The sequence below is a fragment of the Durio zibethinus genome, unplaced genomic scaffold (genome assembly GCF_047325235.1).
Source record: "Durio zibethinus cultivar Kanyao isolate XHJ-2024 unplaced genomic scaffold, ASM4732523v1 HiC_scaffold_222, whole genome shotgun sequence".
Taxonomy (NCBI): Eukaryota; Viridiplantae; Streptophyta; class Magnoliopsida; order Malvales; family Malvaceae; genus Durio; species Durio zibethinus.
The window spans coordinates 20,001-33,242 of record NW_028322845.1 but is presented as its reverse complement, the minus strand read 5'-3'; the positions used below and the strand labels follow the sequence as shown (position 1 = coordinate 33,242).

At 31.5% G+C, this 13,242-nt stretch overlaps 1 protein-coding gene across 1 annotated transcript; it reads left to right on the top strand.

Moving 5' to 3' along the window:
- Positions 1–1,033: 1,033 nt before the first annotated feature.
- On the top strand, positions 1,034–5,682 carry LOC149509202 (NAD(P)H-quinone oxidoreductase subunit H, chloroplastic). Its single transcript, XM_089757762.1, has 2 exons — positions 1,034–3,185; positions 4,306–5,682. Exon 1 carries the CDS (start codon positions 1,450–1,452, stop codon positions 2,629–2,631), a length of 1,182 nt encoding a protein of 393 aa, XP_089613888.1. The 5' UTR covers positions 1,034–1,449; the 3' UTR covers positions 2,632–3,185; positions 4,306–5,682.
- The last annotated feature ends 7,560 nt before the right edge of the window (positions 5,683–13,242 follow it).

The following is a 13,242-nucleotide window of genomic DNA, read 5'->3' as shown; positions in this document are numbered from 1 at the left end:
AAATCATCCAATCAAGAAAAAGGTAAATCAGATCAAGAAAAAGGTAAATCAGACAATCAAGAAAAAGATGTTGAAGAAGATTCTGGTAAATCAAAAAAACATAGAAAGGAAGACGAGAGCAAGAGAGAAGCTCGTTTATTCCTACAAAAGTATTTGTATTTTCAATTCGGATGGGATGCTGATTCTTTCGATGAAAAAATAATCAAAAATATCAAAGCATATTCTTTCATTCTTGGCCTGATAAATATGAATGAAACTTTTCTATACTCTGTTAGAAGAGGAGGAACGAATCTGGATATTTTGATGGATTCGGCGGATAAGTTACTTTTAACTTATCAATACCTACTCAAAAAAGGAGTATTGATTATCGAACCAATTCGCCGGTATGTAGAAATTGATGGACAATTTATTCTATATCAAACTATAAGTATTTCATTGGTTCATAAAAATAAACATGAAATTAATCAAAGACGCAAAAAAAAAAAAAGACGCAAAAAAAAAAACTATATTGAAAAAAATAATTTTGATGAATCCATTGCAAGACATCAAAAAATGACTGAAAATAAAGACAAAAATCATTATGATTTGTTTATTCCTGAAAATATTTTATCCCCTAACCACCGGAGAGAATTGCGAATTCGAATTTCTTTCAATTCAAGGGATAAAAATGGTATGCATAGAAATCCAGTATTTTTAAATAATGTAAAAAACTGTGGTCAAGTTTTGAATAAAAACAAACATCTTGATAGTGATAAAAAGAAACTAATTAAATTAAAGTTCTTTCTTTGGCCCAATTATCGATTAGAAGATTTAGCTTGTATGAATCGCTATTGGTTTAATAGTAATAATGGCAGTCGTTTCAGTATGGTAAGGATACATATGTATCCGCGTTTGAAAATTCGTCAATGGTACATTTTTCCATATATTATGATTGAAAACCGGATTGATTAATTTTATTTGAAAAAATTATAAAGTTCATAACGAACTTAAAATCATTGTGCATATTAAAATGAATGGTATTATTATTATTACTGATCAGTAAAATTCACATTCAAAAAAAGGGGGAGAGAAATTTTTGTTTTATGGTAAAAAATTCATTCATCTCAGTTATTTTTCAAGAAAAAAAAGAAGAAAACAAGGGGTCCGTTGAATTTCAAATAGTCAGTTTCACCAATAAGATACGAAGACTTACTTCACATTTGGAATTGCACAAAAAAGACTATTTATCTCAGAGAGGTCTACGTAAAATTCTAGGAAAACGTCAACGGCTTCTGTCTTATTTATCAAAGAAAAATAACATACGTTATAAAGAATTAATTAGTGAGTTGGATATTCGGGAATCAAAAAATCGTTAATTTGATTGAATTAGTCGATTTATTATATTTTTCATTTTGATGTACTTCTTTTCGTTTTCAACAATTCATGTAAGAATGAATCGAGGAAAAACTTATGAATCTATCAGCTACAGAAAAAGACCTTATGATAGTCAATATGGGACCTCACCACCCATCAATGCACGGTGTTCTTCGTCTCATCGTTACTCTAGATGGTGAAGATGTTGTTGACTGTGAACCAATATTAGGTTATTTACACAGAGGAATGGAAAAAATTGCGGAAAACCGAACAATTATACAATATTTGCCTTATGTAACACGTTGGGATTATTTAGCCACTATGTTCACGGAAGCAATAACCGTAAATGGACCAGAACAATTGGGCAATATTCAAGTCCCTAAAAGAGCCAGCTATATCAGAGTAATTATGTTGGAGTTGAGTCGTATAGCTTCTCATCTATTATGGCTTGGACCTTTTATGGCCGATATTGGTGCACAGACCCCCTTTTTCTATATTTTCAGAGAAAGAGAATTAGTATATGATCTATTCGAAGCTGCCACCGGTATGAGAATGATGCATAATTATTTTCGTATCGGAGGAGTAGCGGCCGATCTACCCTATGGCTGGATAGATAAATGTTTGGATTTCTGTGATTATTTTTTAACAGGAATTGTTGAATATCAAAAACTTATTACGCGAAATCCTATTTTTTTAGAACGAGTTGAAGGGGTAGGGGTTATTGGTGGAGAAGAAGCAATAAATTGGGGTCTATCCGGCCCAATGCTACGAGCCTCTGGAATCAAATGGGATCTTCGTAAAGTTGATCATTATGAGTGTTACGACGAATTTGATTGGGAAATCCAGTGGCAAAAAGAAGGAGATTCATTAGCTCGTTATTTAGTCCGAATCAGTGAAATGACGGAATCCATAAAAATAATTCAACAGGCCCTGGAAGGAATTCCGGGGGGTCCCTATGAGAATTTAGAAATCCGATGTTTTGATCGAGAAAGGGATCCAGAATGGAATGATTTTGAATATCGATTCATTAGTAAAAAACCTTCTCCTACATTTGAATTACCGAGACAAGAACTTTATGCGAGAATGGAAGCCCCAAAGGGAGAATTAGGAATTTTTCTGATAGGAGATCAAAGTGGTTTTCCTTGGAGATGGAAAATTCGCCCGCCGGGTTTTATCAATTTGCAAATTCTTCCTCAGTTAGTTAAAAGAATGAAATTGGCTGATATTATGACGATACTAGGTAGCATAGATATCATTATGGGAGAAGTTGATCGTTGAAATGATAATTTATACAACAGAAGTAGAAGATATCAATTCCTTTTACAGATTGGAATCCTTAAAAGAGGTCTATGGGATCATATGGATGTTTGTCCCTATTTTGACTCTTGTATTGGGAATCACAATAGGTGTACTAGTAATTGTATGGTTAGAAAGAGAAATATCTGCAGGAATACAACAACGTATTGGGCCTGAATACGCCGGCCCTTTGGGAATTCTTCAAGCTCTAGCAGATGGAACAAAACTGCTTTTCAAAGAGAATATTCTTCCATCTAGAGGAAATACTCGTTTATTCCGTATTGGACCGTCTATAGCAGTCATATCCATTTTACTAAGTTTTTCAGTAATTCCTTTTAGCTCTCGCCTTATTTTAGCCGATCTCAATATCGGTATTTTTTTATGGATTGCCATTTCAAGTATTGCTCCTGTTGGACTTCTTATGTCAGGATACGGATCAAATAATAAATATTCCTTTTTAGGTGGTCTGCGAGCTGCTGCTCAATCGATTAGTTATGAAATACCATTAACTCTATGTGTTTTATCAATATCTCTACGTGCGATTCGTTGAAATATAAACTTTTCTTTTCCCTATTCCTTTCGTTCTATAAAATAAGCTGAATGGATTGAATAGATATCTTCGTTATTTTATTATCCTTCAGGTTGATAAACTAAATTAGATAGTTATATATGAGTGAAAGAAAGCAGCTTATAAATTCGCAGTAAATTAAACAAAAAAAAATTTAATCTCATTTCCTATGTACAAGAGTTAAGTGGAAGAAAACATAAGTGGAAGAAGTCTTTACCCCAAGACGGGTTGATTAGTCAATCTAGCTTGAAGCGGGCTCAAAAGATCAACCGTATAGAGTTTTGGCTATCCTTTGTATAGATTCCCATACATGTATTGCCAAACCAAACGGGGGATTGAACAAAAAAATGAGTGGATGGTTAGGAACACCAAAATACACAAAGGATTAGTAATGGAGATTATGTAAATTATATAAAAAGGATATTTCTGGATAACATAAAAAGAATACTAATTGGGGCTTTAAATTAGTAGAAATGAGTAGGCAGTACTACCCACGATTCCGGTCCAGAGTATGCTCCTATCCACCGATTAAAGTAATGACTATCAGGAACGAAATAATCCTTTACTATTTTTTAGTTTAAGCCCCCATTCGTAATTTTCTCAGATCAGAAAGAAGAATAGGAACGAAAAAGAAAGAATAAAAAATAAATATTTTTTTTTTTTTTATTCTTTCTTTCATATATATAGAGAGATATAATCTGTGTCATGATTTATGAGCTAATGTAATATTTAATTTTTTTCGTAATCGAAAACAATGGGTTGAAATATCTATTGATATTTCTACAAGAAGTATTTTATTGAAGGCTTAAGTTATTACTCAACAAATAAAAATTGAAATTAGTAACGGGCGAGATCAATTCAGAAGCACTTTTTTTATTCTTCATAATATAGCAGACAGAATTCCATTGGTATAATTTTGGACCTTCCAATCCATTTTTTCTCTATCTATTCTACAACCATACGAAGAGAAATAATACTGATTCGGTCCTTAAATTTATTTGTGACCCACGAGGAGCCGTATGAGTTGAAAACCTCATGTACGGTTTTGGACTAGCGATGGGAACAGTGATGTTATCATCGACTATAATTATCTAACAGCTCAAGTACAGTTGATATAGTTGAGGCGCAATCAAAATATGGGGTTTGGGGATGGAATTTGTGGCGTCAGCCAATAGGGTTTATCGTTTTTCTAATTTCTTCTCTAGCAGAATGTGAGAGATTACCTTTTGATTTACCAGAAGCCGAGGAAGAATTAGTAGCAGGGTATCAAACCGAATATTCGGGTATCAAATTTGGTTTATTTTATGTTGCTTCCTATCTAAATCTATTACTTTCTTCCTTATTTGTAACAGTTCTTTACTTGGGGGGTTGGAATATTTCCATTCCGTACGTATTCGTCCCTGAGCTATTTGAAATAAATAAAATGAATGGAATCTTTGGAACGACAATTGGTATCTTTATTACATTAGCTAAAACTTATTTGTTTTTGTTTATTTCTATCGCAACAAGATGGACTTTACCTAGGTTAAGAATGGACCAATTATTAAATCTTGGATGGAAATTTCTTTTACCCATTTCTCTCGGTAATCTATTATTAACAACTTCTTTCCAACTTCTTTCACTGTAAAGAAAAAAAGAATACGAGATTCATGACTTGGTTCAAACAAGAGAAAGAAACAAACATAAAATTATTCATAGATATTCACGATATGTTCCCTATGGTAACTGGGTTCATGAATTATGGCCACCAAACAGTCCGAGCAGCAAGGTACATTGGTCAAGGTTTCATGATTACCTTATCCCACGCAAATCGTTTACCTGTAACTATTCAATACCCTTATGAAAAATTAATCGCATCAGAGCGTTTCCGTGGGCGAATCCATTTTGAATTTGATAAATGCATTGCTTGTGAAGTATGTGTTCGTGTATGCCCTATAGATCTGCCTGTTGTTGATTGGAAATTTGAAACGGATATTAGAAAAAAACGATTGCTTAATTACAGTATTGATTTCGGAATTTGTATATTTTGTGGTAACTGCGTTGAGTATTGTCCAACAAATTGTTTATCAATGACTGAAGAATATGAACTTTCTACTTACGACCGTCACGAATTGAATTATAATCAAATTGCTTTGGGCCGTTTACCAATGTCAGTAATTGACGATTATACAATTCGAACAATTTTGAATTCGCCTCAAAGAAAAACTGAGTAAGTAAACCTCCTATTCTATTAAAGAGAAATTTCCAATTCTTTTAAGGTTCCGTTTTGGTTTAAGTTAAAAGAATATTTGGTTTGACTTAAAAGAATGAGGCCTTTACTCTTTGTTTGGTCAATAAATAAAAATTCAATTACAAATTAACTGGTTGATAAGAATTTCGAATTCATTTTTCTTGAAAATCTATTAATATATTCGTAATTATTTCGAAATATATAGTTTCAAAAAACAAAATACCCTTTCGAACCGAACAAAAAAAAAGAATTAAAAACGAAACAATAATTGTACTTAGATCAATTCACACCTAATAGATTAGGATTTTATTCAATTAGGAACGTATCATAAAAAAAAAATTCCTGGTCGGGTCAATAAGATCATGAAAAGCATTTCGATTTATTTATCTCTTATTTTACATATAATGGATTTGCCTGGACCAATACACGATTTTCTTTTAGTTTTTCTGGGATCGGGTCTTATATTAGGGGGCCTGGGAGTGGTATTACTTACCAATCCAATTTTTTCTGCCTTTTCATTGGGATTGGTTCTTGTTTGTATATCCTTATTCTATATTCTCTCAAATTCTCATTTTGTAGCTGCTGCCCAGCTTCTTATTTATGTGGGAGCCATAAATGTTTTAATCCTATTTGCTGTGATGTTCATGAATGGTTCAGAATATTATAAAAATTTTAATCTGTGGACCATTGGGAATGGCCTTACTTCGTTGATTTGTACAAGTATTCTTGTTTCGCTAATTACTACTATATTAGATACATCATGGTACGGGATTATTTGGACTACAAGATCAAACCAAATTATAGAACAAGATTTGATAAGTAATAGTCAACAAATTGGAATTCATTTAGCAACAGATTTTTTTCTTCCATTTGAATTCATTTCACTAATTCTTTTAGTTGCTTTGATAGGTGCAATTGCTGTGGCTCGTCAGTAATAAATCTTTCTAACTAGGAATAGCAAGCAATCCAAATTAAACTTTTTTCTGTCTTATCGCATCTATTTTCCTTGAATTCTTGTTCGTGTATAAAATATAAAATAGAAATTCGTTTATTCGAGATATTTCCAATATATTCTTTTTGTTATATTCTATTCTAGTCAATCAAATCCGTTGAATTATTGTTCATATTAAAATGAATCGAAATTGATAAGGAGTTGGTCAATGATGCTCGAACATATACTTGTTTTGAGTGCCTATTTATTTTCTATCGGTATTTATGGATTGATCACGAGTCGAAATATGGTTCGGGCCCTTATGTGTCTTGAACTTATACTGAATGCGGTTAATATAAATTTTGTAACATTTTCTGATTTTTTTGATAGTCGGCAATTAAAAGGAAATATTTTATCAATTTTTGTTATAGCTATTGCAGCCGCTGAAGCAGCTATTGGATCAGCTATTGTTTCCTCAATTTATCGTAACAGAAAATCAACGCGTATCAATCAATCAACTTTGTTGAATAAGTAATATTAATAATATTAAATTATAAGATTCACCAATTTGAATTAGCATGTCCAATATGTTGGAATCTACATCATGTTTTCGAAAACGTAAGAAATCAAAGTATCTTGGTCCTTTCTTATGAGTTGATCCCGAAGGAAATTGATTAGAAAATTTCTGGTAAATCGTTGATTCATCTGGTGTTTAACTATAATGATTCATTTACAAGTTTACTAGATTGAAATTTTATGATGTTCAAAAAATTATAGATCCCATGTCACATTCAGTAAAAATTTATGATACATGTATAGGGTGTACTCAATGTGTCCGAGCCTGCCCCACCGATGTGTTAGAAATGATACCTTGGGATGGATGTAAAGCTAAGCAAATTGCTTCCGCTCCAAGAACAGAAGACTGTGTTGGTTGTAAGAGATGTGAATCCGCTTGTCCAACAGATTTCTTGAGCGTTCGAGTTTATTTATGGCATGAAACAACTCGAAGTATGGGTCTAGCTTATTGATACGTTCCCGAAAACCCCACTTGAATACATTTTGAATCCATTTTATTTTTTTTTTACTGAAAAAACCCGTGCTCAAAAAAAATCTTTTTTGAGCACGGGTTTTTCTGGTCCAAGTGCATCTTGTCTTTACCACGAATTATTTTCCTTGGTTAACAATAATTGTAGTTTTACCAATATCTGCAGGTTCTTTAATTTTCTTTCTTCCTCATAGAGGAAATAAGCTAATTAAGTGGTATACTATGTGTATATGCATATTTGAACTCCTTCTAACAACCTATGCATTTTGTTATCATTTCCGATTGGACGATCCATTAATCCAGCTGGAGGAAGATTATAAATGGATAAATTTTTTTGATTTTTACTGGAGATTGGGAATAGATGGACTTTCTATAGGGCCCATTTTACTGACAGGATTTATCACTACTTTAGCTACTTTGGCGGCTTGGCCAGTTACTCGAGATTCGCGATTATTCCATTTCTTGATGCTAGCAATGTACAGTGGTCAAATAGGATCATTTTCTTCTCGAGACCTTTTACTTTTTTTCATCATGTGGGAGTTCGAATTAATTCCCGTTTATCTACTTCTATCCATGTGGGGGGGAAAGAAACGTCTGTACTCGGCTACAAAATTTATTTTGTACACTGCGGGGGGTTCCATTTTTTTATTAATAGGAGTTTTGGGTATCGGTTTATACGGTTCTAATGAACCAACATTAAATTTTGAAACATTAGCTAATCAATCGTATCCTGTCGCACTGGAAATCATATTCTATATTGGATTTCTTATTGCTTTTGCTGTCAAATCGCCGATTATACCCTTACATACGTGGTTACCAGACACCCATGGGGAGGCACATTACAGTACTTGTATGCTTCTAGCCGGAATTTTATTAAAAATGGGAGCGTATGGATTAGTTCGCATCAATATGGAATTATTACCCCACGCTCATTCCATATTTTCTCCCTGGTTGATAATAGTGGGTACAATGCAAATAATTTATGCAGCTTCAACATCTCTTGGTCAACGGAATTTAAAAAAAAGAATAGCCTATTCCTCCGTATCTCATATGGGTTTCATAATTATAGGAATTGGCTCTATAACTGATACGGGACTCAACGGAGCTATTTTACAAATAATATCTCATGGATTTATCGGTGCTGCACTTTTTTTCTTGGCAGGAACGAGTTATGATAGAATGCGTCTTTTTTATCTCGACGAAATGGGTGGAATGGCTATTCCGATTCCAAAAATATTTACGATGTTCAGTATCTTATCGATGGCTTCTCTTGCATTACCGGGCATGAGTGGTTTTGTTGCAGAGTTGATAGTCTTTTTTGGAATAATTACCAGCCAAAAATATTTTTTAATGCCAAAAATACTAATTACTTTCGTAATGTCAATTGGAATGATATTAACTCCTATTTATTCATTATCTATGTCACGTCAAATGTTCTATGGATACAAGCTATTTAATGCTCAAAGTTCTTATTTTTTTGATTCTGGACCACGAGAGTTATTTGTTTCGATCTCTATCTTTCTACCAGTAATAGGTATTGGTATTTATCCGGATTTTGTCCTCTCATTATCAGGTGAGAAGGTCGAAACTATTCTATATAATTATTTTTATAGATAGTTTTGATGAATAAAACAAAAAATCAAAAAGTAATCCTATGATTTTTAAAATTGTTCGTTGTACAGTGAAAAAAAAAAGAAAGAAGTCTTTTTTCTTCTCTTAAGTTTAAGTTAAGTAAAAAAAGGTAAAAGAATTAAATTGAATTTTAATCAGACATCTTTGGCTTTTGTTAGAACCTTTTGAATCAAGTAGTGGAGTGATTCAAAAGGTTCTTGACAGCTTACAATAAGTTTTCTTATATATACGCTGTCCTATCTTAGTATTTGTTAGGCTTAGCCTTTTTATTCAATTCAATTAGATGTTAATGTAAATGAACCATAACTATGTAAACCTATTCCTAATAGATTGACCCCAAAATAGCATATCCAAATTATAAGAAATCCCATAGAAGCCACAAGTGCGGAATTTACACCTTCCAAATTTTTATTTGTTCGGGTATGTAAATAAATCGCGAATACGGTCCAAGTAATAAATGCCCAAGTTTCCTTTGGGTCCCAATTCCAATATGATCCCCACGCCTCATTAGCCCATACGGCTCCCGAAAGAATTCCTATGGTTAAAAAGATAAACCCGAGACTAATAATACGATAACTCCAACGATCCAATTGTTGAGTCAATTGATACCTGTAAAAATTTTTAGAAGAAAGAAAATAAGTGTTTAATAAAACATTGCTTCTTTCATTCATGTATTGGATTTCGCCAAACGAAAATGACTGATTTAATAAATTATTGTTTTTACCAATAATTTTTATGGCTTTTCGAAATGTAATGACTAGAAGAGCTACTGATAATAATGATCCACATAAAAGAGCTGCATAGCCTAATACCATCATACTTACGTGCATCATTAACCACTGGGATTGGAGAGCAGGCGCTAATATTGCGGATTGATGCATTTTGGTTAAAAGACCCGAAGTGGCAAAGCCTTGGGTAAAAATAACACTTGGTGCGGTTATTGCGCTTAAATCATTTTTACGCTTTTTAAAATAGTAAACCATATGAATAAGGGAGAAACCCCATGAAAGAAAGATTAATGATTCATATAAATCACTTAATGGGAAATGTCCTGAATAAATCCAACGAGTGACTAATAATCCTGTTATACAGAAAAAGGTAACTATCATGCCCTTTTCTGATGAATCATATAGTCCTACGACTTCATCGACTAATAAGAATAAGGTTAAAAAATGAATTGTAATTACAATTGAAACGACCGAAAAGGATATATGAGTTAATATATGCTCTAAAGTTGAAAAAATCATAAGAATTCTGAAAAAAGCGAGGGTTTCTAGATTTTATGGAATGGAAATCAGGAATTAAATTCATTATAGGACTTATTCTATCTCTTTTAGAAGATACTATGCCGCTACTCGGACTCGAACCGAGATGCTCTAGCACTGCTTCCTAAGAGCAGCGTGTCTACCGATTTCACCATAGCGGCTTGCTCGAAATCATAATAAGCCATTTTTTATTCAATCGTCGAGATTGAAGGTGAAGGGGTCAATTCAATGTAAAATGTAAAAGAAGCATTTAATTTAAATTGATGAATAAAAACTCGTTTAAATAGCAATTTGAAGGTTCAAAAAGAATCTTTATTATTTATCGTTTTATTTAATTATCCTTTTTTTTATTTAATATTTAATTTAATATTTAATTATTTCAACAGAGATTTTATAGTTTGTGTTTTCCTAAAAGAGAACTCCTCTATTGTAACTAAACTAACTAGTTGTAACTTCAATTCATAGATAGAATTCAACAAAAAAATGTTCTTTATCATTTTAATTTTTTAATGATTCATCTCTCATTCTTTTATATGATTTTTATGAATCTATAAAAAAAAAAATGCTTATCAATTGAATGAATAAATGAATGAAAAAATATTATTTTTAGAGATCACAATTTCAGCACCACATCCAATGATTTCAAAAGATTTATGTAATTTGCATAGCTTTGTATTAATCGTTAGGATTTTGCGTTTTAAGGATTTATCAAACCAACTAGATATTGGGTTGTACACGTTACGTTATATAAAAAGCGTTTCGATTCCTGTCATAATTGTACCATACTTCAAAAAAGTATTTCGAATTTCGAATTCTAAAAATATGTCTTGATTCATCTTCTTATACAAACATAGAATTTTTTTAGATCATTTTAAATTGATACATTATTTGTATATCCACTAAATTATAAAGGGAGTTTTCTCAATTGGGTTGAAAGCAAGGGAAGGATATATAGTAATTCAGAGAAATAATGATTCATAAAGTTACAAAATTGAAACTTAATGGATTAGTTTCAACAACCCAGTTAAAGCTCTTATATATGTGCTCCGATATAGCTATAGTATAAATATACAAATTTTTATTATTTAATTATTTAATTATTTATTATTATAAATTGAAATTGAATATTATAAAAATAACAAATTATTATAACACTAAGATACCAAATGGGGCGATGGGGAAAATGAGAATCCCCATCCCGGAAATGAAAAAAAAAAAGATATTCAAAAAAGAAAACCTTTGTATCTTATTCGAGTTAAACCAATTCAGATTAAAAAAAAATTATTTGTCGTACAAAAAAACTTTTTGAATTACCCGTAAAAATAGATCTCGATAATGAAAAAGCTTTCAACGCCGCCCAATATCCTTTCTTTTTCCAAACATTTTTTCGAATACGCTTTTTTGATGTAGAAGTACGTTTTTTTGGAACTGCCATTCAAAAAAAAGGTTATTTAGTGCTATAGTTGGATGTCAAAGACATCTATTTTTAAAACAAAATGATCGGTGTCTTTATGTCATTATTTATCTATTCCTATAGATTTTCTAGATTAATAGATTTTCTAGATTATAATTATCTATATACTACTATATAAATTTCATAAGAACTAAATAGAGATGGGAAAATAACATAAAATGCTTCTATTCTAGAAAAAAAAAAAAAAAAAAATATGATATAACCTTTTTTTATTTATATTCCATACACTATCCAGAAAAAAAGAAGAATTTGTATTTAATTTATTGGTACCTTTCTTTTTTATATCTCCATTCAAATCTATAGGATAGATTAGGATCTATTATGATATATAAATTGAATTGATGAAATCAAAAAAACGTAAAAAAGAGTCTTTCCTTCTCTATCTCTGCCTATTTTTTTTGTCGTCCTACATTTATAATTTATACATCTCCATTTATACACGAAAAATACATCAAAACAAAAAAATGTAAAAAAACCATTTTATTTACCTAATAAAAAACAAACTTGAATTTTTTTCTATTAATTGGTAATTGGTCAAGCTCGAAGAGAGAGTATGCCCAATTTTCATTTTCAATCAAATTCGAATGAGACTCGTAATTAATCTGTTAAAGGATACATAATTTTGAAAAAAAAAAAGAATATTTTTTTTTTCCATTAGTAACTCGGTGATATCATTTGATTACTTCTAACTTCGAAATTTGAATATTTTTGAAATATTTGAGAAAGATTAAAAGATTAATAATAGAAAATTCCAGTTAACTTTGTAATATCTTGATTGTATTATTGCTCCCTTTCCATCAAAAGAGATAAGAGCCGGTGAATCAGAAACGATTAATTAAGAAAGAATAAGAAAAAAGTTTTTATGGAGCATACATATCAATATTCATGGATCATACCTTTTGTGCCACTTCCAATTCCTATTTTAATAGGAATGGGACTCCTACTTTTTCCGACGGCAACAAAAAATCTTCGTCGTATGTGGGCTTTTCCCAATATTTTATTGTTAAGTATAGTTATGATTTTTTCGGTCGATCTGTCTATTCAGCAAATAAATAGAAGTTCTATCTATCAATATGGATGGTCTTGGACCATCAATAATGATTTTTCTTTCGAGTTTGGCTACTTTATTGATTCACTTACCTCTATTATGTCAATATTAATCACTACTGTTGGAATTTTTGTTCTTATTTATAGTGACAATTATATGTCTCATGATCAAGGATATTTGAGATTTTTTGCTTATATGAGTTTATTCAATACTTCAATGTTGGGATTAGTTACTAGTTCTAATTTGATACAAATTTATATTTTTTGGGAATTGGTTGGAATGTGTTCTTATCTATTAATAGGGTTTTGGTTCACACGACCTGTTGCGGCAAACGCTTGTCAAAAAGCGTTTGTAACTAATCGGATAGGCGATTTTGGTTTATTATTAGGAATCTTAGGTT